Below are 22118 nucleotides of genomic sequence, written 5' to 3'. Positions count from 1 at the left end.
GCAGCCAGCAAAGACGCGCGCAAAGTCGATCGAGATTCAGAGTTACGAGAGCTCAGGGCTCATAACCTGATGAACTTCTGGATCTGAAGGCAAGAGCGATAATTCCCTAATATATGATCCTCAGTCAAGTATAAGGGAAAAGACTGAGTTACGCATGTAGTACCTAATATATGACTACAGAGGCATCATAAGTACGTTAGGACATAAGGGACATGAAGGGACATGGTAGACTCACTCCTCAGTCAAGTATAAGGGAAAAGACTGAGGAGATGCGAAGGGAGAGCTCCTGGTATATGTGAGGGAGCTCGAGGGAAGCATTTCCATAAAGGGAACAAAAGAATGTGCCTAAAGCGGTAATATCAATCAGGAAAGATAGAAGATCGCAAAGAAGAACACAAGAATAGAACATGTGAGAGAATCTGTACATAATAGGTAACGAGTGTGTGATATTTCCATATTTGTACGATATACAAAGTTTAACACGTCCTATCTCGTTCCACCGCCAACGCTTCGATCCCATAATCTCTCGTCGGCGAAATGGGGCCCCACTTTTTTTTCGCCCCATACAACGGGGAGCGCCAGGGAAGGACGGGGGGAGGAAGTTCTGACACGGAATGCGGGGTAGTACGGGGTTCGACCCCACCCGTGGGCCGTGCCTACCCCCACACTACTGCGTCTGCGTTAAAGAGGGGCCCGAAATACCTCCGATCAGGGGATCGGCGTGGTTTGGGTGTTATGGATAAGCTCTGGCTAATCTCAGACGAGCACGGTGTTCACTTCTGGCTATATATCTATGGTGTGTATCAGGAAACCTCGAGCCTCGTGTGGCGGGGTCCGCACCGCTCGCGGGGCGGAAACGGGCCCGCGACATGACACTTGACCTACGGGCTTGAGAGAGTAGCGGGAACGTTTCGACGCTCTCGCTCAAGGTTGAGTTCGCGCAAGACGCAAAAATAGGGGCAGAAGAATTCTGAAAAGGCGAGGTTGGGTTTGTAGTGTTGTACGTCTTAAGCCCGCGTCCGTCCCGTTATTGCCCGATCGGAGAGGGGGGGAGATGAAATGAAATGAACAAGTAGTAACGTCGTACGAGAGCTGGAGGGTCAAGATCCGAAGCAGGGCGCGATCCTTGGGACGACTCAATTACGAGCGAGCGAGAGCGTTTGGTATTGATCGCGGGCCGTCGATGCACGTACACGTACAATTCACGGTGTTCGTTCTGGCCTTGGCTCGTTCTTGCTGACAAGTTTCGCCGCGGGGTGTGTATGCAAGGGCACTACCTTCGCAGAGAAGTGCGTGTGCGTGTGTGAGGCGATTCTTTCTTAGTCTCTTGGATCCGGGACGGAGGGAGGCGTTTGGTGAAACCCGAAAGTATCGAGAGATCCCGCGTCTGTTGGATGAGATACAGAGCAAACACCTCCTGACCCCGCGAAACTGCCACCCCTGTGGGTTTGTAACACGCCGCGACCGGGGAAGGTTGCTGCCTATGTAACCTAGCTAGCGAACAAGCTCGAGCTGATTGAATGCAATAGAAAGGAAATCGAACACTGCACGAACCCGCGAACCGGACCATAACCCCTTCTTTCTGTCTGTACGGCATCACGATAGCGAGGAAGTAAGGAGACGCACCGCGACTCGCTCGCTCCCGTTCGCCCTAAACGCCGTTTCATCTCTCGAACCGCACAAACCGTCTGCAAGGGGTGGATAAGGCACTGTCCGCGTACGCGCGTGACCGCGGACTGTGAGAGCGGGCGTATCTGCAAAGAGGGTGTGCTGCGGCCGAGCGTCCGCGCTCGTACGAGATCGTGTCGCGTCCTCCCACCGCGTCGCCGTTAATTATCACGAAGAGCCCGTCCTCGCCGCTTGCAGCCTCGAAGTTGCCAACGAGCAAGGGACGAACTCTGGCCGTGGTTCATGTGATAGCCCGCGCTGTCGGCTCAACCACTCCCCCGGGCCGCCACGCGCCCTGCCGGCGATTCATCGGGACGCACGGCAGGAGAAATTCAGACGGATTATTTTATCTCGCAGAATCAACCGGGCCACAACTGCAGGCGGAGGGCAGGCTGAGAGGCTCTCTCCGAAGAAAGAACATGCAAACCTTCTGCCCTTCTTACCCTTTCCGGCGGACGGGCCACTCCGACCGTCCATAAAAGTTGGCGGTAGCTTGCCTCCGTCACCGTACAATCCCGCCCTTGCCCTCTCGTATCCCCCGGTGTTGTCATCCCCGCAGCCCCATCCCACCCTACACACTTGCTGTCCATACTCCCGGACACCGTATACACATTCCACGATGACCTCACCCAACCTCGGCTCCTTCAACCCCTTCGCCGTACACCCCTTCACCAACGGCGCCGGCGTGCCCCCTCAACCCGCGCAGCCCTCCCCCTACGCTCTGCACTCGACCTCGACCGCCTACGCGCGCACATCCCGCACCCCGTCCTCCACCCCGTCCTCGTCCCCCGCGACGACGCCGTCCTCGACCCCGCCCTCGAGCGGCTCTCCGATCGTCATGGTCCCCACCGCGCACCGGAAGCGGCAGACCTCGTCGAAGCCACAGCCACAGCCGATATTCGAGCCCTTCCGCCCCGACGGGCGCGCGTCGCCCGAGCTCGGCGACATCGTCACGAAGCGCAAGGTCGTCCAGGCCTGGGGCCTCCAGAGCCCGCGCTCGTCCGGCTCGTCGAAGAAGGCATAAAAGCGGCAGGCGAGAACCCGCTCAATACCCCGACGCACGCTGATAGTGCGTAACATTTCCCTCTCTTCGTCGCGGTTCCGGTAGCTGACGATGTTGGCTTTCGGGCAGCCATCACATCTTGCATTCACCCCGGAACACCACCAACGATAATGAAATCACTGTACTATATCACTTGCCCGCTGCTTCGTCTGCTCGATGCTATCGACTTGCACGATACGAAACAGAAAAAACAAAACTAGGGACGGTCCTTGTCGCCTGTGTATGCTACGCACGAGGGTATCTAGGATACATTGCCTGTCAATAATAATCTCGTCTTTCTTGCTTGTCACATCAATCCCATGCCATTTTTCTTCCGCTTCTGACCTACACCACCACCACCATCAATGGGCGCAAAACACGATCCCCCGCCGCTGCCCCCCGACGTCACCTACACCAGCTGCTACTGCGAAGAGAACGCGTACCTTCTCTGCGCCACCTTCTCCCAAAACGCGGACGTCGCTGCCAGCTGGGACGTCTCCGTCGCCTTCGTCTCCAACGCGCGTCAGACGGTGCGCTTCCTCGCCCCGACTTCTCCGCGCCAACACCCCCAATCGATATATCCATCCCCTGCATGATCATTGGTTGATATCGAGCCTGACCCCTTGACGTCGTCTGTCTCTATGCTCCGCCGCTATCATACGGGCCGTTACCGGGCCCCTCCGCTTTGACCTTCAATCACGGACTCGCACTCGGCGCTCCAACTAAAATAACATGTCGATTGTCGATACGTCAAAACCACACCCCCCAGGTAGCGTTATGGAGCCAGAAGGCGTCCCGGGATCTCGACGGGCTCGTCGTCTGGGACTACCACGTCGTGCTCTGCCTCCGCTCCCGAGCCCGGCCCGTCTCTCCTCCGTCTGATAGCGAGGCCCGCGCTTTCGGTAAGACGACGGGTGATGATGATGTCATACGTCATCCCTACCTCCCCCCAGCTAAGTTATGTACACCCAAGTACTCACGAGACCATTTATGGACAGAAGATTCCGATTCGCCGGCGAGGACGTGGATATACGACTTCGACACGCGGCTCGGGCTTCCGTGCGACGCGACCGGTGCGTGTCTTCGCGTGTCGTCATACATATGCTACCGACTTCTATGGACGTGCACAACCGACATGAAAGTCTGATATGCGCCCGTGACGGGATTGGCGGTTCTTGGATGAGTAAATAACGATCGCGATCTCGCGGGTTTCGGGGGGAACCGCGCGGCGCGTTTTCGTGTCTGGCCCCAGGGAACGCGTCCCAAGGATGTTCCTCGGGTCGACGTCCTCAGTCAGCTCATCACTGAGCCGACTGTTGGTCTTTTTCTTTTCTTATGCTTTGAAGTGGCGACTGCGAGTTGGCCCTGATTGCTGACGGCGACGTTCGATCCATCCGTTCTACTGACATAGTGTACATCCCGGGCACGTTCGCGCGCGACGGCGAAATCGCGCCAGATTATCAGAGGTGAGTGCGTACCCCACGTCCCCATGTATACGCGACGGCCGAGACCTCGAAACCCTGCGATGATGCAATGCGCCGTTACCAGCTTCCTGCTGACGGTGTACACACGTTTCTACATAGCCTGCTTCGCGTCGTCCCTGCATCCGCGTTCCTGGCCAATTTCGCATCCGACCGATCCCACATGTTGGTGAGTCCGACCCGCTACTCCCCTCTCTCTACATATGCAGTCCGACCTGGATCCCCCGCTTTTTTGAGTTTTTAAGATTTGAGGCTGATAAGAAGTGTTTTTTTTTTGTTACGGCTCAGGCGCCGGGGCATGACGAGTCCGACGGACATAACAGCGTCCTAGCGCCGACGAACGTGGCCGACGCACGGGACGGGGAAACGACGATAGTAGACGGCGGCGAGACCGGTCCAGCGGGAGACGCGCCGCACGTCGCGGCTAGACGGGCGTATCTGAAACCGCCGCCGGCTTATCCGCCGCTCGCGGGACGCGGCGCGAGGGAGCGGGGCGTCGCGCATAACCTCATGTCGCATTTCGTGCGCATGACCGAGGAGGAAGATCGGGATGGGGATGGGGATGGGGATGGGGATGGGGATGGGGAGGAGGGGTATGGGAGGGTGATGAGCGTGGCGGAGTTCGCGGGGTGGTGCGCGGGGGAAGGCGACCCGCCGTAGACTAAATATCGTTGTTGGTTTTGCTACGATGGTTCCACGCGATTGGAGACGTAAACGCTGCATTGCCCCGATATAGCAACGCGGTGTGGGCTCGGTGTCTGTAGTGGGCACGGCTTCTTCCCTGGTTCCGTCGAACGATGGTGAATAACGCGGATGCAATTCGCCATTATGCGGTGCCTTCATGGATAGGACAGATTAGAGAAGACGGATAAGTGTACAGCTGCGTCGATCACGGTGGACGTGATCACCACTTGGATCGGTCTCCGAAATATCGTTCGCGGGCTTGGCGGGATAGGACGTGGACGGCAAAATCGCCCGCGTCGAGCATCGCCCAGCCGTCGGTCCGTTGCATACTGTGACACCGAAAGCCGAAAGAGATCAGCTTGGGTATGATAGAGCGACGGGAGGAACGTACCTTTTCCGAGACTTGAACGAGGTGGGCGGGAGCGCCACCGGCGGGTCGAGCCTCTTCAGCTAAGGGCAAAAGAAAAAAGAAACGGGAAGCAACCTCAGCGTGCAAGAAAAACGAAGGAGTGATGAGACGGGGAGGCGCGCACCGTAGCCCTGACGAGCATCATCACGTTCTCGATCGCCCCGCGCTTCTCCGTGCCCTCCTTCACCTGCGCGAGGACGAGCCAGCTCCAGATCCCGGCGTCCTCGAACAGCGCGCCACCGTCGCTCATCGCCGTCCCGTTCAGCACCACACCCTCGCCGCTGATCGTGCCCCCCCGCCGCCGCTTCGCGCCCCGCGGCGGCGTCGGCGGGAGCGGGTGCGCCGGTGTCGGGGGCGGCTTCGTCACGAGCAGCGTGCCGGGCTCGAGCAACGGCGAGCTGGAGAGGACGACGTGCAGAGGTTGAATCGGGGACGTTGGAGGCAGGGAGTCAGGTAAGGGAGGCAGGGGAAGCGAGCGGGGCGAGGTGAGCGAGTTGGGGAGGTGCGGTGCGCCCGGGCGGTGGGAGTGCGAGTGGTCGTCGACGAACCATGGGTGCGGAGGAGGCGCTGTCGAGAGATGTGCGGTCGTATGGCGTGACGGAGTCGCCGCCGTCCGTCGAGCAGAGGCCCGCGCTGTCGATATACCTGCCCTGAACATATTTCGAGCGAGCAAGTACTTAGTACTTGGCGCGTAATGGGCTTAGTTCAGAATAAGCGCCCGGGAAGAGGGTCGAAAAATCATGTGCGGGCACAGGGCGCTTGTTTTCTGCACCGTGCACGGCTCTCTGACGCTTTCGCTCGGCGCGCTGCCACCAGACGGCTTTGCTGCTGGCACATCCTCCTTCCCCAGGTCGTCTTTGAGCTGCGAGGAACGCCCTGGAAAGACGGCAGAGGATCCTGACCCTCCTGTCGCCATGGCCGGTCTACGCGCGAGCATCATCATCTGCCTGACCTCCTTCCTCCTCGGTGAGCACGCAGTTCCCGAAGCTTCCGCGCGCACAGTTACTCACGCAGCTCCGTCTTTCTCCGCACGCATCCACAGGTGTCCTGTTCACGAACTGGATCGCGGACTCGCTCACGCTCTGGAAGAACCCCGTCACGGACGAGGCGCTTTGGACCTCCGCGCGCTACTACTCCATCCTCGCCAGCCTGCCCGCCAACATGGCCTGGGCGCTCGCCGCCGTCGTCGGCCTCGGTGGTCTCGCGCTTGCGTCCAGCATGGCCCGCGGCCAAGCGGGCAACCTCATGTTCGACGGCGGTAGCATCTGTGCGTCTCCCCGTTACCTCCCCTCTTACCCCGCCATATAGGCGCTGACAAAAATCGTGAATGAAAATAGTTTTGTTCGTGTCGGCGCTGGCGGTGCAGCTCCGGACGGTGGTGCCGACGATCAGGGAGCGCTTCACGCGGCCGAACGTGCTCGACCTCGTTCCGGAGCGGACGGGCAACGTCAAGCACCCCTTCCCCGTCACGCTGCGCTCGCCCCTGCTCGACGTCGCGTCCGCGAACGTGATCTGCAGCGTCGCCCTCACCGGTACGTCCCCCCCCCCCCTCTCCCCTCCCACTCCCTCTCGCCTTTTCCTTCTAATCTTATTGTTGCACGGACAGGCGTCCTCGTCTTCCAGGCCGCCCGCTGGTGGGCCGAGGAGAAGGACACCGACGGCGACGGAGACGACGACAACGATGACGACGAGCACGTCGAAAACGCCGCCTCCTCCGCGCCCGCGACCGCCCCGCAATCCGACGCCTCGCCTCGCCTCGAAAAACTACCTTCAAAGGTCGCGGCTAGGCCTGGGGCGGGCGGAAAGAAGAAAAGGTTGCCCGTCCAGCCAAAAGCCGCGTTATAGCCAGAAAGAAAAAAAAGAAGAAAAATTCAAACCCTAAACTCGTTTCCTCTCTCTCTGCTGCTCGCGGATTTTTTGGACGCATATGTACTGTAATCACTCACATCGCACGCACTGTCTGTCTCCTTTGAAGGAGCCACATAATGCAACGCCAGCGATCGACACGAGCACGTGTACCAGAGGGGCGAGATTCCCACGCCATATCATATCCATGGAAATAATCCCCATGCTGTATGTGGGGATGGGCAACGCCCAGCCAAAAATTCGACTCCGACGTAACTTCCCACACATAGCACTGCCACGATAATGAAGGTACCGGACACAGTGTCATGTCCGACCAGTTTCTGCAGTCAACCGTGCCAGCTGACATTTAGGACTGTAGAGAGACTACCAATGAAATTTGGTTCTCGAGAGAATGTTCAAAAAAGAATTTCTTTCCTTGTCCTCTGAGTAGTGTAAACTGATATCAGCACCGCTTAAAAGGGCCAAACATGAAAATCTATCCTCAAAATATTGTCTATTGGCACCCAAAAGAATATTATAGAATTGTTTTGCAATTTTAGAACCTTTGTGGAAGGTACGGCACTTGGTGCAAGAAGAACTCTTTTTGCGGGAGTTTGAGCGTCGAGAGTCAGCCACTAAACTCCGCACAGCCACTTGGCGGTGCTCTGTAAGAGGGAGCGCGTAGTTTGCAGCAACCAAGGGTGTTTAAATTTGATTAGATAGTAAGATATGTCAGTTTATCTAGTTTTGAAAGCTTCGCAGAATTTATGACTTGGGAGAAAGGTCGAGGAATGAGGTTGGACACACAACAACGCGCACATCAAGTAAATGCGTGGCAGTGTAACCGTGGGATTGGTTACGCCTACTTCGTAGGCGTTGCCCATCCCCACTGTATGGTGTGGCACTCGGCTCGCATATCATGCTCCCGAGCGCGGAGCATCACCGAGCAACAGGCTCACGCAGTACAAGTGCCGAGGAGTTGAATCCGATTCTCCGAGTACGGTTCTCTTGTGAGCCACTGCAACCTTTCAGCTTTGAGTCATCGACAACTAACGCACCTGCCTGGATGCGCTCGTACAAGTTTGAATATACAGAGATGACTGCGTGGGGACTATTCAATTCTTTCATAAATGATCGTCCGTTGACCAGGAGTTCATAGCCTCGACACGGTGCGCGGCGACCTGGATCGGCGTCTTTCAACGGCATACGGCGAAACAGAGACTGCCTACTGGGGCGAGCGAGTGGAAATCGACTGCGAAATTGATGATCTGCAAGACCAAATCCGTATTCTATTCGAACGGATTCGGATACTTCGCGAGCGCCGTAACCAGCTGGCCCCTGTCGCTCGGCTCCCCCGGGAAGTCTTTTCGGAGATTTTCCGTCACTGCCTACCGGATCTGCGTAACAATTGGACGTATCCCTCCAGCCACAGCTTCATGGGCGTATGTCGATATTGGCGATTTGTGGCGCTGGATACCCCTGAACTGTGGTCGACCGTGCCGAGGCGAACCGCGCTGGACATGACCGAGGCGTTCTTGTCGAGGTCAAGGAGAAGATTACTGGACGTCGACATTGGCCCGAATTCACCGGAAGACGCCGCCAGAGCTGCTTTGTCACACCTGGACCGTACTGAAAGGCTGCGCCTCCGCGCGCATACCATTGCCCCGCACCTTGAACAGCTCACGCGCCCCGCTCCCGTGCTCGCCTCGTGCTCAATCACCATATACGAGGAACATGTACCACACGACCTCTTTGCTTTATCTGCACCAAACCTTTGCCACCTGAAGATCCGCAATACAAGCTTGGACTGGAAGATGATGTCTTGTGCTTCCCTCGTTCGAGGCTTGACGAGTCTTGAGTTGGAATTTATACCAGCCGGATCTTTCCCTAGCGGAGCACAGATGGGTGCAGCTCTGGCGGTCCTGCCATCGTTGCGGAATCTCGTCGTCGGGGCCGTACATTCTACGGGCTTCCAAGCCGTCGTGCCTACGGGCGTATCTACTACCAACAAAGCAACCTTGGTTCACCTGCGTGTTTTGGACCTCCGTGGTCCAGGAACACATATTTGCGACATGCTGGATTATATGAAAATCTCCGCCGCTGCAGCTGTAAATCTCTATCTGCGCGACTCGGACGGCCGTATTTCAGCGAACGAAATCCCGTCATTGACAACGTTCCTTATGGATCATTGTTGTGGGGCCGGTCCTCCCATCCGGCGTTTGGTCCTGTATCAAGTCGACGAACTCGCCGCGTTTCCGACGCGTAGCCTCCGCGAAGCCGACCCCAACGACAACCATCCGCATCTTCTGCGACTGTGGTTGCCTTACTATACTATCAAGGTTCTATCCTTGATATGATCCGCCAACTACGCCTCGACGATCTGGAGGTCATCGATCTGCGGTGCGCCGGTGACGATATCCGCTGCCCCGTCGTGCCTCTTCTCGACGCGTGCCGGAGTGCGACCGAACTGTGGCTCGGAAGTATGACGGTTTGTCAAGCGGTCATTCCTCTTCTGCTCAAATCGTGGTTGAAGAAAGATGGCCAAGACGACGGTATCACGATGAAGCCTTTGCTGCTCCCTGCAATACGGCGCATCCGGTTGAACATGGCGAGTCGAGACTTCCTCTTTGTGCAGCCCGCCGGTCTCATGAATGATCTGCGGAGCCTCATTCTTCGGCGACGCGAAACCTCGGACAGGGTGCTGGAGATCGCGATTGTGAACAGGTTCCAGCTAGAAGATACCCTTATAGAGGGACTCCGAAGCGTCGCGGGGCGCTCGGAACTGGTCACAGCATCCGACGGCATTGACTCTGAAGCGTCGACAGATTGCTCGGACTGGGAGGTGGAGACTAGCAGTGACTCCGAATGGGACGGAACACCGGACTCAGACTGGGACTCGGAGTATGACAGTGACTTAGACTAGGACTTTACTAGCCAAGGAACGTCAAGAGAATTTACCACAGATGCGTAGTATCTTGGTTTCATCATTGGTCTGCATGGAATAAAACCGAGATAACGCCGGGCATCCTCGTAACATGTACTCACACGCAATGGGCACCACCGCAATCAGCCTCATCGGCAGCCTCCTTGACCAAGCAAACACGATGGGCACAGATCCTCGAACATACGGTACTTTTCTGTCAATGCTGTATGAGGTCTATGGACGTCTAAGCTCTAACGGTCATCACGACAAGAACTTGTCGATATGATGGTCGCCTGAATGGATGATCAAAACAAAAGCAGTACATCGTTCGCTCCGATACGGCATTGATGCAGGTGGTACTCGAGTATGACATGCAGTATCTCCAGAAATCCTATATGAAGACTCTGAGAGGAGGGACAACGCGATCGATGTCACTTGCGCAACCTACCTCTCACCTCATCTACCTACTCACGCGAATCTAAAGCGCGACGAATAATGAACGTATCCTTCACCAAGAACTCGCCCCAGAACTCCACGATCATCGACAGCGCCACGGAAAAGCAGTTGTTTGAGCTATCGACGCCAGCGACAACCACGACATTGCGAGACGTCCAGTCTGGTGAGACAGTGGGGATCGTCGAGTGGCATAGCTTCCATAAGAACCGAGTGACCGTTCGAGGGGAGAAGGCAGAGCTGGACGAGTGGTTACATTCGGAGGGTTGGCTGCACAGGTGAGAGGGCTTCACGTGTCGGCCGTAAATGGTTGTCAAACGTTGAGCACGGTATTCGCTCAGTTCCCGAACGTTTCGGGCCTCTAACGGTATAGAATACAAGTGGAAGCGGTCTGACAACAAGTGGGTGGTAAGCATCCTTCGAACCGCTGATCTAATTGCATGACCTACATACTTATCAACCTATTCTTCACTCCAGCTCGTCGACGGAAACTCGGGCTTCACCGTTGTACAACATCATCCAGCGCATCTGGGCATGGTCCACAAAGCGGAGAACACGAATCTGAATGTGGATCAGTCTGTGTTGGCTTTCCTGGACGTGGTGGTGTTAGCCTTCATCATCATGGAGAAGATGAATCGAGGGACCCCACCCCCTTGATGAGCGTGTCTAGACACGTATGCGGGCTTTTGTCCATGGGGAACGGGAGCTACGCATTACGTAGTGGTGGTCCATATCGTGAGTCCTAGCTGAATCGAGGGCGTCTCGTCAGCCGTGCGTGGCTAACTACTCAGAATGTGAGTGAGATTCGGCGCACCTGCTCGCCTTTTAGAAGACGCGCAACGCGGCTTTCGTGCCGTTCGACGAGGAACTGGGGTCGGTCAAACATAAAGCAGTATACTCGTCGATCGCTTCAGTAGCGTCATAACGTGTACCCTGAAAATACGCGAGCGATTGCTGTGTCCGACGTCCGCGGTTGCCAACGACATGCAGTGATCCGTCAAACGTTTTTTAAGTACTTAAGATGCAGACCAGCGGCAAGTATACCACTCCCCTCATTTCTTGTGCTTGAGAGTCACGACTGCGACATGAACGTATCCTTCACCAGGGACTCGGTGGAAAACGCCACGATCGTCGACAGCGCGACCGGTAGAGAGATATTCGAACTCTCAACGCACTCCAGCACCACGACCTTGCGCGATATCCAGTCTGGCGTAGTCGTAGGCGCTGTTGAGTGGCATACGTTCCACAAGAACCGAGTAACGATTCGGGATGAGAGGGCAGAACTCGATGAGTGGCTGCATACGGCGAGCTGGTTACATAGGTAAGCTTCACGCCACCGCTGCGGTGCGTCGCCGGTTTGAACCTTTCCGCCAGCTCTCGAACCTTCCGTGCGCCTAATGGAATAGAATACAAGTGGAAGGGATCTGATGGAAAATGGCACGTGAGTATCTCTCTACATGTCGAAGGTGACGATATAACGTGCTAACCTATACACTCCAAGCTTATCGACCAAAACTCGGCTTTTACTGTGGTGCAGAGCCATAATGCGCACAGCGGGATTCTTCACAAGGCGCAACGAATGAACCTGGACGTGGACGCATCGGTGTTGCCGTTTCTGGACGTGATCGTGTTGACGTACGCCATCATGGAGAAGATGGACCGGGAATCACCGCCTCCAGCCCCACCTGCCTTCTAAACAAATACAGTTATACCCTGAACGAATAATGCGATGCGCCCTGACGAATAACGACCGTCTGCTCCCCGAGAACGATCGCCTCGTGGGCAGGGGGTCCTCGCATTGGCCAGGGGCTGTTACGACTTGGAGCGAGGATGGGGGAACGATGCATCCAAAGCATAATGGCATTAGCAAGATAATAACTTATACCGCTGACAGCAGCACGGAAGCGCTTCCCAAGTGCCGCCTTACGTCGTGATAATCTACATCATGAGCTGCAAAATGCCGTTACTACGAGTTGAATGAGTTCTTCGAGCGTGGACTCACAATCCTCTACTTCGCCCCAGCGCTGTATCTGGCTATTGACCTCCACGTGGGAGGCAAGGGCGGCTTCTTCGGCAGTGATCTGCCTCTTGACCAACGCGAGGGCGATTAGGAAGGATTTGGTGACGTATGTCGTCCGTTCCAGGGCTATATCGAACGCATGAATATAAGGCGTACGAGGATCACCGGAGCTCGGCAACGTACCAGCCAGCTCCCAAGCGTCTAACGATTGCATTATTTCGTCGAACTTCTGTACGGTCTCTGGAGGCTGTGGCCCCGCCAGCAGGGAGTCGAATGCGTGGATCTCGACACCGAAAGTAGAGCGCGCCCAATCTAGTATCGGATGCCAGTGCTTCTTCTGCAGTTCAACCAAAGCCGGAGGTTCTGTCTCGTGAAAGCTGAAGGGACGGTGAGGATGGTTTCATGTTCGGCATTGTCAAGCGATGACGTACCATATCGTGTCGGTCTCGAAGTATTTCAGCAATGAGCTGCGCACTTGCTTCCGAGTTTCCGGGTCTTTGAATGCGTCAACAGCTCTGGAAGCAAGGGACGTCTACATAATGTAACGGGTTATTGGCGAAGATCGACTACATAGAAACGACAAACGCACCATTGGCAATGCATGAGGCTTGAGTAACGTCTCCTGATTATCCCATTCGGTCGCTACGAGGGCTGCGACCAACTTCTTCTCTTTGGGGAGCAGAAGCCGGTTCCCTCCAGGCGTCCTCAGAGTGCGTTGGTCAAGCGTGACCGCATACGTCCCGTCTTTCTCCTCAACGCCGACCGTCTTCCAGAAACGTTTGAGGCTTGCCTCAGCTTTGTTCGTCGCCGTAATCGCGGGGCCGTCCGTAGCCGCGGTAGCTTGGCATCTCCGCAGGCACCAGGATTGGATTCGAAAACCGGGGGTTATCCGGCGTGCCAATGCGGGCCCAACAGCTCGTCGCAGGTTGTGCATCCCCGGCTTGCTGAGTGACGGAGAAAAGAGGGTAACCCTAAGTCAGGGTGAACGTGACTGAGTCTAACGCGTGTCACTGTCCGGACGCGCGCCGTCATCGGAGGGTTGGCGCTTTACCCAGTGCCTTCCCCTTTCTATGCCTCCAGTTGAGCAGACTCGTATTTCACGATTCTTCTCGGCGTCACCCGCCAAGAAACGCGGAAACACTCCTATTGACTTGACTCTTGACGACGAGGCGCCCCCACCAGCTAAAAAACATAAAGGAACCCCTTTATTTCTTGCTGACTCGCCGACTCCGCGTTCGCAACCTGCACGGCGCGCGGAAAGATGGAAGCTTGGCTCGACACAAGCTTTCTCTTTGTCCGCCGCGGAGTCCACGAGCACGGGCCCTGAGTTGGAACGCAAAAAGCGGCAAAGACACGAAGCGTTCAAGCGGACGCTGCTGGGACAGAACAACCCGCTGGTCAGGAAGGCATCCGAGGGGGGAGGCGCTGAATGCTCTGACATCGAGGAAACCGAAGGTCCAGAGGACCCGGAATCTTCGGAGGAGGAAGGCGATAGATTCCAAGAATTACAGAGCATGTTCGCGCAAAAGGGCGCGAAGACGAAGGCGCGCCCTCGATCGAAGTCCGCAGCAGCGAAAGGCAAGAAGAAAGCTAATATTGGGCCGAGCGGACAAACTTGGACACCGCTCGAGGAGCAGGTGTTGAAACTTAAGGAAGACAACCCGGGCACGCTCTTGATGGTCGCTGTGGGATACAAATACAAGTTCTACGGGGAGGACGCGAAGATTGCCAGTAAGGAACTCGGAATTGCATGTTTTCCACAGCGGAATTTTTTGGTTGCCACTGCTCCAATCTTCAGACGAGAGATATACGTAAAAAAGTGAGTGGGAGCACCTTCAGCCGATAACGGGAGGCATCAAGGCGGGCTAATTCTGTGGCGTAGGCTTCTCGCACAGGGATACCGAGTAGGTATCGTCGACCAGACGGAGACGGCCGCACTTAAGGCCGCTGGCGGCACCCGAAACTCGCTCTTTGCTCGAGGATTAACGAATCTTTACACCTCGACGACGTACGTCCACCGGTACCCGTAATCGTTCTATATTGCGCTGATAGGCAGACTTTGTTACAGGTACGTTGATGAACTTAACTCCTTGGATGATTCGGAGTCTGGGGGCAGCGCGGTGGCGTCCGGTCCGCTCATGTGCCTCGTCGAGCAGCTAGCCGGAGGAATGGGCAAAGACGACCGTGTACGCATCGGGATGATATGCATTTCCCCGAGCACTGGCGATGTTGTGTGGGACGAGTTCTACGGTGAGGGTTATGTGATTGCTTCAACCTCGTACTTATATGTACATTCAGATACGCATATGAGAATCGAAGTTGAGGTGATAAGCATTCATATTCAAAGAGAAACGGTATTCATTCTGCTCCAGACAAGACTCGTCCATACCAAACCGTCGGAAATCCTTCTTTCTGGCTCCAAGCTTTCCGATCCATCCGAAAAGACGCTGCTGCAGTTCGTTCGGTACGTGTTCCTGTGCGCGCCGATTTCCCGGCCGTGATGATGAGGAGTTGCCATAGAGGACCAACAGGCGGAACTAAACCGCGAATCGAGCGTTTTGAAGAGCCGATGACCTATACGGATGCGTTCTCATACGTGACGGAGTTCTTCTCTCGTGATGATCATCATCCATCGACCTCCTCGCAGACTGCGAGGGAAAATCGTCTCGTAGAAGCCATCGCCGACTTTCCGCATACAGTCATCATAGCGCTGGCTCGCGCGATCAAGTATCTCTCCGCGTTCGACGTAGCAGACGTCTTGAGAGAGATCAACTTCTTCACCCGGTTCGCAGGGAGAGCGCATATGGTACGGCTTTTGCATTTGCTTCCCGATCGCGAGGCTGACATCGCGATCCTCGATCGCGCAGCTCTTGAACGGGAAGACCATGACGAATCTGTGCGCATGTTCTCTTTGCGGCGCGCTCTCGTTCCTGACATTACTTCGTTAAGCGAAATATACCGCAACGAGACGACGTACGCTGTCAAGGGTTCCCTTCTCTGGGTTCTCGATCATACGAAAACGAAGTTCGGTAGTCGATTGCTCCGAAGTTGGATCGGGCGGCCGTTGATGGACGAAACGTATGTGTATGTCCTCTCTTGAGTGTGCGATGCTGACCTCGTGTCCTTTGTTTTTGTCCACAGTATTCTGAAGGAGCGAACTGACGCCATAGAGGAAATTCTGGGATCTACCTCTGGAGGACTGGTCATGCTCAAGGACCTATTGAAAGGCTTGCCTGACCTAGCGAAAGGCGAGGGCCGCTCAACTCCGTTCATGGTGGTAGACTGATCACTTACCGGTGCAGGCCTCTGTCGGATCCAATACGGTAAAGTAAGCAGTTTGATTGATATCATTGCTTCGCTCTGTTTGACTTAACGTTGACCAGTGCACGCCTTCAGAGCTTGCGGCGCTTTTAGTTCACTTCAATCGTGTCTCGACTACTTTCCGGCCGACATCCGACCCATCGGAGGTCGGCTTCAAGTCGTCGCTGCTGAACGAGATCATACATTCCCTGCCAAAGCTGCATAAGCCGATGCAGCAAATTCTTGGATCTGTGTCGATGGATATGCTGAAGAAAGCTAGGAAAGACCAGATGTGGATCGACAGCGACAAATATCCAGCTATCGCCGATAGACGGGCTGTGAGTTGCAGCATGGTCTCCATTGGGACTTCTGTTGACACGTTGTACACATCCAGGCCATTGACATGATCGAAGGGGAGTTGGCGGACGAGCTCAAACGAGGTCGGTGCGTTTTGAGCGCATACAATTACGTTGGCTAACGTCTATGCAGTCCAGAAACTCCTCAAACGACCCTCCCTACGTTGGTCCACTTGGAATGGCGAAGAGGTAAGCTGCGCATTATCCGTTCGCCAGCCTGCTCACGTTCATCAATCAGTATCTGGTAGAAATACGGAAGGACGAGTCGCAACTTGTACCGCCCTCCTGGAATGTGCTTAACACGTAAGTTGCAGGCCGCGTAGACTACGCTTCCTGGGTTGAATCACGGCGCAGCACGAAGCTCCTCCGCCGGTATCGCATCCCTCTCGTCAAACAGAAGATACAGGAACGGGCGCAGTATCAAGAAGCACTCCAAGCGGAAGCGGAGAAAGCGTATCTCGCATTCCTCGCGGAGATTGCGCGAGACCACTATGCCGTCATGCGCGAAGTGATCAACAAGCTGGCAACAGCCGACTGCTTGTTAAGCCTGGCGCACGTGGCATCACAAGAGGGGTATGTCAAAGCCGAGTTTACTCAGGAGGACGTGCTGGAGATAGAGGACGGGAGGCATCCGATAGTCGAAGCATTGAGTACGAATCCGTTTGTGCCTAACACGGTACGCCTGGGCGCTGGTAGTCCACGAAGCAAGGTCATCACTGGCAAGTTTAGCGTAATCCTGGCCCGGACCGCCTAGACTAACGAACCTTGCAGGGCCGAACATGGGAGGAAAGTCGTCGTGCGTGAGGATGACGGCCCTCATTGGTGTGTACAAACGTTGCAATCGCATAAAGACGTGATAAGACCTCTGACGAGGTTCATTGTAGCTCTCATGGCGCAAATTGGCTCTTGGGTGCCTGCATCTCGAGTACGCATGCGCATGCTGGATGGAATATTTACTCGGATGGGTGGTATGTACGATGAGCGTCATTGCATCGTCCTACGGAGACTTACAGATTTATCTAGCTGCCGATGATCTCGCTCGCGGTCGTAGTACCTTCATGGTCGAATTGAGCGAGACGCAGCATGTCATGCAGGCGGCTACAGATCGTAGCCTCGTCATACTCGATGAACTCGGGCGTGGAACTTCGACTTACGATGGGGTGCGTCGCTCGCTGCCTTCATATCTGTCTAGCTCAGTACTGTGTCCCAGATGGCGATTGCAAGTGCGGTACTACATCATCTCCTCGAAAGTACCTCGTGCAAGACGCTGTTTATTACTCATTACCCCTTGGTGGCTAGAGAGTTGGAAAAAAAGTTCCCAACTGAATTGGAGAATCTCCATATGGGCTTTATTGAAGACACTCGTGTCGACGGAACCCGCGAGATCACATTCACCTACAAGTTGACTGGTGGAATTGCATCAGGATCTTTCGGCGTGGAGTGCGGCCGCCTAGCAGGCGTGCCAGAATCGGTACTACAAGTGGCCGCGAAGCGGGCGGAGGATATGCGCGTCGAATTGGACGCAAGGGCGAGATTGTCAAGGTTTGCCTTCTTCCTTGGAGAACACGAACACAATCTTACGTGCAGTAGAGCTCGGCAGGGTATGAAACTATTAGCGGAGTGCCTGCAACTATCCTCAGGGTTAGACACACGTCTCCCAGAGCTACAGGATCTAGCGAAGTCGCTGGATTTAAACGACAAACACATTTAATCCCTATCAATCTTTCCTGGACTTCTTTCGCTTGGTTATCTCCTTCCCTGGATCATCTACGCCCTCTGCACCTTTCCTCTTTGCCGCCTTGGTTGCGGAAGGTTTCGTCGAAGCTATGCTCTTGCTATCGCCGCTGGACTCGCCTATGACTTGCACAATTTGTTTGCTTAACGAATGCAATGCTTTCGACGCCTTGAACCGCTCCGTCGCTATGAGTCTGCTGTGTAGAGTTGTCCAGCTGTCCGACGACCATGCGAGCGCGACGTCGGTTGAAGCCGAGTTTTTTGTATGGCGGACTGCAGCGAGTGCCAGTTTTAGGAGCTCCTTCATCTGCGGTGCGCTGAGAGTCGTCGCTTCGTCGCAGGCCTCGATCAGAGCCCCATGCAGCGCCTCAGCAAATTTCTTTAGAAAGGCGCCCGCCTCCTCCTTGTCGTCCTGAAGCTGGATATCAGCTAGGGCAAGAAAACGTTTCAGCATCCGACGTACCGGCAATTGATTGATGACTGGTTGCAAAAGCAAGAATATCTGGCATCGGCGGTACGCGTTGGTCGCATTGGCTTGCAGCTTCAGAACTGCCCCACGAAGAGCCCATGCGAGATCCTTATGACGGCGCATGGCGTCGAGGAAGAAGTTGCTGTTGAGCGGCGACGCCTTACGCGTCGCGAAGTCGCTGAGTGAGTCCTGATACACCTCCACTACGGCGTCCTGACGTCCGTGCCGGAGAAGAATCCGAGAGAGATACAAGCTGCACTGGCTAATTGTAGCCAGCACATCGGAGGAGCGAGCTTTCCGTGCGCGCAAGTGGACATCCTTCAAAACTTCGATAACGTGATCCGCATCGACGGCCTCGGGAATTTCCTTCAGCTTCCCAACGCGCGACTTGAGCAACGCTTGGGTCTTGTCGGAGAGCTGTTTCTCGTCTTGGCCGGTGCCCACTACGAGAACGACCAGTGGGACGATGATGCGCACAATCAAGGGGCTAGCAGATTGCGTCTTGATGAAAATGTCCAAAAGGTCGAGCACCCTGTTTTTGAAGTGCGTCGCTTCTCGTTGCGCGCCCGCCTCTAACGTGATCCTATGCATAAGTACCAGGCCATTGAGTATTCTCCGTTCGCACTTACCCTTTTTCTTGCTCTCGGCCCTCGATCGGAATATTTCCGCGAGCTGGTTGTCAATAGCCATCATTTGCTCATCGTCCATCGCCTCCTCTTCCGATTCCTCGTCAGCATCGCGTGTCGCGCGGTCCACGCCGTTCACCCGTAGAGCCTCTTCAATTTTACTGCGCAGTTCGAGATCGGGCTCTTCGTCCATGCTCTCTTCATCCTCCTCTGCTTTGTCGTTCTCGCTGCTTTCGCTGCCCTCGTCGTCGTCATCGTCGTCGTCGTCGTCGTCGCCCTGTTCTACGTCGTCGGCTTCTTCATCCAGTTCCTCATCCTCATCCTCTTCGGCGTTCGGATCCCGGCGCTCCAGTTGCTAAACGGAAGTATGAAGATCATGGGTGCGGACTGCAGTCAACGAGGCTCACCGCTAGGATCAAATCGATCGTACTATCCGTTGCTGCATCCGAAAGCAAAGCAAACGACTGATTCGCAATCGTCCGCATGAACGAGGACGAGTTCTCAAGCAGACCGATGATCGCATCGACGAGAATATCAATTGGTTCTGGTACATCCGGAACAACGTCAGGTTCGTCGCCGCCGGAAGATTTCCGGCTCTTTTTCTTCTTTGCTTTCTTTGACGAAGTGAGGAACATGCGCTGGGCGGCGTCAGCGCAAGCCTGGAGCACGTATCAGTACCTGTTCTGGCGGCGTAGAACGCGATGCAATCTACCTCAAGCGGGTCCGTGTCAACTTCCTCGTTCTCTTCTGAGCAAAGGTCACGAAGGTACAGAGCTTCAATGAGCAACTGGGCACCCTGCGCACTCGACGCCGAGCCATCGTCTCCGCCGACGTCGCGCAGCTTTGCGGCGATCGTCAAGGCTTTCTCAAACACGGCATTGTCTGCCTCGTCAACGTCTTTAAGGCTCTTCGCGTGTTTCGTGTCCTGCTTCAGTGCGTTAACCATCGCGACGACCTTGGACACCCACAGCTCGCCATCGGAAGCTACGCCAGTCCTCTTGACACCGGAGACAGCGATGGTGCGGTTAGCGAGATCACCGAGACAGCTTAGCAATCGTTCGCGACAACTCTTGCGTAGTTCGTCGGAAAGTACGGGTTTCGGAACGGTGTGTAACTGGGGAGCAATCAACGGCTTTAGGGCGAGAGCATTGGACAAGCAACGAGATCCTGTGCTAACCGCGTCGATGGGACTCTTCTCGGAATTCTTCTTTAGAACGAACAGGCCATGGACGATTAGCCAGTTTAAGATCCGCACCACCCAGGAGTCGGTTTTGGGTATGGCACCGTTACGGATGAGCGCAGCGAGCTGGTCGATCACCCACGAGCGTCGCCCATTCAAAGCCTGAAAATCGGATCTGTCGGGGGTGAGTCGTTATTAGTATACTGCTCGATGAGCTATGGAGTAAACAAACTCTTCGCCCGCAGTCGACGCGTTGAACTGCTCCAGTAGATTAGTAATATAGTTGTCGATGCCTTCAGCGTCCATGCTTGTTAATATACTCTCGACAGTCTTGGTGCGGGTGAGCTTATCGAACTGCTTGTTGCCATGGACACCCGTGAGCTGGAGTATGAGAGCGAAACCGATCTTTGGGTTGGAGCGCGCGACGGTATGGATGTCGGTCGCCTGCAGGATATGACGAAGGATATGTATGAGATAATCAAAATAGGCTACATGGGAGGATGCAAGCGCACCACTTGACGTGCTGCTTTGTGCAGGTACCGATCCTGCTTGCTAAGATGGTTAATCCAGCAGCGCATGAAATTCTTCGTGAACAGGAACGGGACATTATCCGCGTCTACCCGAGGAAGCGCTTTTTGAAATATTTGGAAGCCCCAAAGCTTGCGCTCGGGAGATGACGCAGCAGAGAATAACGCTTCTAAGATTTCAGAGGATGAGCAACCATCGATTATAGCAGCCTTGAAGGTACGTCGGAATCGAATACTTACCGTCTACGACGATGCGGAAGAACTCAGGGAAAGAAGATTTTGCGGAGCCAGAAGCGGGGAGAAGCTCCGCGAATATCGCGTCCCAAACCCAGTGCACCTGCGGCTTCCAGGATCCAGGATTGTTAACTTTGTGGACGGAGTCGTCATCATCAATTTCGTATGACTCCTAGCAGGGCATTGCTTGAGCTCTCGTGACAACGTAATGTGACGACGCAAACCTTCAAGACCTTGCCCAACGTCGCGAAGTTGGGAATGCTCAACACATCAGCATTCTTAAACGGAGGCTGGAGGAGCGCCTTCCAGTCCCAATCCGGCTGATACTCCTGCAGCTTCAAGGTCACGCCGACCTTCTCAGGCGTCCAGGTCTTGTTTTGCAAATACAGTGTCTCCTTCGTTTCCTGCCAAGCGTCATCCTTCCAGGAAACGGTAGACGAATGTAGCGCGTCAATGGCGAGGTCGATGGTCCACCAGGCCACCTCCTTCAACCAGCTTTTCTTCTCGCCCAAGGCAACGAGTTCAGCGAGAGCACCGGTGTAACCTTCTAGGGTCGAAGCGGGAGTCGATGATGATGGCAGGGGCTCCTGTCGTACAAGGAGGCCAGATTGAATGATGGACGTGATACCGAAAAGGCGGGCAAAGAGCATGTCGCGTTCTTCTTGGCCAGTCATTGATCCCTGAATTTTCGACGAATCCACGACTAACGCGAGGATCTGAGAGCAAGTCACGGTGTTTATCCTTGACAATAGCTGAGTTTCGGTTTAGTAGAAGTTTTCCGTGTCAGTAAGCACGGTCGATTTACCTCCGTTAATGCAACGGCAAATCCCAGTCGGCTACTTTCCACCGGACTTGCAAGACCTCTGGTCAATCTCCGTATGGAGTACGAAACATCCTGCGCATTCATCTCATCCAGCCTGTCGCTCTCCTTCTGCCCCGTCCCTTTTCCAGCCGTTTGTTCCTCGGAATCTTCGTCTTCATCCTCGCCTTCATCCTCCTCGCTTCCTTCACTCTCCTCCGCCTGTTTGGCTACCTTCGGCGCGAATTGCGTCTGAAAATGCTCGAGTGCCGATACCAGTTTGACAGAGGCATCGATACGCTCCTCCTGGGACGCCGAAGATAAATGCCAAAAAAGAGGGAGGGTGGTCGACATCTTCAGCAGCAGAG

At 55.1% G+C, this 22118-nt stretch overlaps 9 protein-coding genes across 9 annotated transcripts; 7 read left to right on the top strand and 2 right to left on the bottom strand.

Moving 5' to 3' along the window:
• The first annotated feature begins 2198 nt into the window (after window positions 1-2198).
• PUNSTDRAFT_126734 (uncharacterized protein) lies at window positions 2199-3048 on the top strand. The gene is made up of 2 exons (XM_007384880.1): window positions 2199-2737; window positions 2801-3048. Exon 1 carries the CDS (start codon window positions 2288-2290, stop codon window positions 2690-2692), a length of 405 nt encoding a protein of 134 aa, XP_007384942.1. The 5' UTR covers window positions 2199-2287; the 3' UTR covers window positions 2693-2737; window positions 2801-3048.
• Window positions 3049-3075: 27 nt separating this feature from the next.
• Window positions 3076-3857, top strand: PUNSTDRAFT_69424 (uncharacterized protein; the record flags this gene model as incomplete). Its single annotated transcript, XM_007384879.1, has 3 exons — window positions 3076-3240; window positions 3480-3624; window positions 3712-3857. 3 exons carry the CDS (start codon window positions 3076-3078, stop codon window positions 3855-3857), a joined length of 456 nt encoding a protein of 151 aa, XP_007384941.1.
• Window positions 3858-4120: 263 nt separating this feature from the next.
• Window positions 4121-7262, top strand: PUNSTDRAFT_53192 (uncharacterized protein). The gene is made up of 8 exons (XM_007384878.1): window positions 4121-4176; window positions 4294-4360; window positions 4480-5206; window positions 5269-5325; window positions 5409-6250; window positions 6327-6551; window positions 6622-6816; window positions 6891-7262. The coding sequence occupies exons 5-8, from the start codon at window positions 6199-6201 to the stop codon at window positions 7127-7129; spliced, it is 711 nt and encodes a 236-aa protein (XP_007384940.1). The 5' UTR covers window positions 4121-4176; window positions 4294-4360; window positions 4480-5206; window positions 5269-5325; window positions 5409-6198; the 3' UTR covers window positions 7130-7262.
• A 1768-nt stretch (window positions 7263-9030) lies between these two features.
• On the top strand, window positions 9031-10052 carry PUNSTDRAFT_45308 (uncharacterized protein; the record flags this gene model as incomplete). The annotated part of the gene is made up of 2 exons (XM_007384877.1): window positions 9031-9268; window positions 9469-10052. The coding sequence occupies 2 exons, from the start codon at window positions 9031-9033 to the stop codon at window positions 10050-10052; spliced, it is 822 nt and encodes a 273-aa protein (XP_007384939.1).
• A 495-nt stretch (window positions 10053-10547) lies between these two features.
• Window positions 10548-11162, top strand: PUNSTDRAFT_135351 (uncharacterized protein; the record flags this gene model as incomplete). The annotated part of the gene is made up of 3 exons (XM_007384876.1): window positions 10548-10783; window positions 10847-10913; window positions 10983-11162. The coding sequence occupies 3 exons, from the start codon at window positions 10548-10550 to the stop codon at window positions 11160-11162; spliced, it is 483 nt and encodes a 160-aa protein (XP_007384938.1).
• A 428-nt stretch (window positions 11163-11590) lies between these two features.
• On the top strand, window positions 11591-12201 carry PUNSTDRAFT_135350 (uncharacterized protein; the record flags this gene model as incomplete). Its single annotated transcript, XM_007384875.1, has 3 exons — window positions 11591-11826; window positions 11880-11946; window positions 12007-12201. The coding sequence occupies 3 exons, from the start codon at window positions 11591-11593 to the stop codon at window positions 12199-12201; spliced, it is 498 nt and encodes a 165-aa protein (XP_007384937.1).
• A 140-nt stretch (window positions 12202-12341) lies between these two features.
• On the bottom strand, window positions 12342-13459 carry PUNSTDRAFT_103947 (ATP12-domain-containing protein; the record flags this gene model as incomplete). The annotated part of the gene is made up of 5 exons (XM_007384874.1): window positions 12342-12455; window positions 12508-12651; window positions 12709-12902; window positions 12957-13057; window positions 13115-13459. The coding sequence occupies 5 exons, from the start codon at window positions 13457-13459 to the stop codon at window positions 12385-12387; spliced, it is 855 nt and encodes a 284-aa protein (XP_007384936.1). The 3' UTR covers window positions 12342-12384.
• Window positions 13460-13966: 507 nt separating this feature from the next.
• Window positions 13967-17892, top strand: PUNSTDRAFT_121053 (uncharacterized protein; the record flags this gene model as incomplete). The annotated part of the gene is made up of 19 exons (XM_007384873.1): window positions 13967-14344; window positions 14408-14533; window positions 14594-14849; window positions 14898-14989; window positions 15046-15331; window positions 15393-15421; window positions 15475-15603; window positions 15667-15773; window positions 15828-15853; window positions 15909-16163; window positions 16220-16265; window positions 16315-16370; window positions 16420-16484; window positions 16536-16900; window positions 16953-17003; window positions 17066-17149; window positions 17205-17341; window positions 17392-17545; window positions 17606-17892. Exons 1-19 carry the CDS (start codon window positions 14040-14042, stop codon window positions 17890-17892), a joined length of 2856 nt encoding a protein of 951 aa, XP_007384935.1. The 5' UTR covers window positions 13967-14039.
• Window positions 17893-17898: 6 nt separating this feature from the next.
• On the bottom strand, window positions 17899-22104 carry PUNSTDRAFT_70289 (uncharacterized protein; the record flags this gene model as incomplete). The annotated part of the gene is made up of 10 exons (XM_007384872.1): window positions 17899-18956; window positions 19014-19365; window positions 19418-19669; window positions 19723-20124; window positions 20188-20365; window positions 20423-20634; window positions 20703-20887; window positions 20958-21123; window positions 21176-21703; window positions 21757-22104. 10 exons carry the CDS (start codon window positions 22102-22104, stop codon window positions 17899-17901), a joined length of 3681 nt encoding a protein of 1226 aa, XP_007384934.1.
• Between the last annotated feature and the right edge of the window lie 14 nt (window positions 22105-22118).

The sequence above is a fragment of the Punctularia strigosozonata genome (assembly GCF_000264995.1).
Source record: "Punctularia strigosozonata HHB-11173 SS5 unplaced genomic scaffold PUNSTscaffold_8, whole genome shotgun sequence".
NCBI lineage: Eukaryota > Fungi > Basidiomycota > Agaricomycetes > Corticiales > Punctulariaceae > Punctularia > Punctularia strigosozonata.
This window is presented reverse-complemented; position numbering and strand designations above follow the sequence as displayed.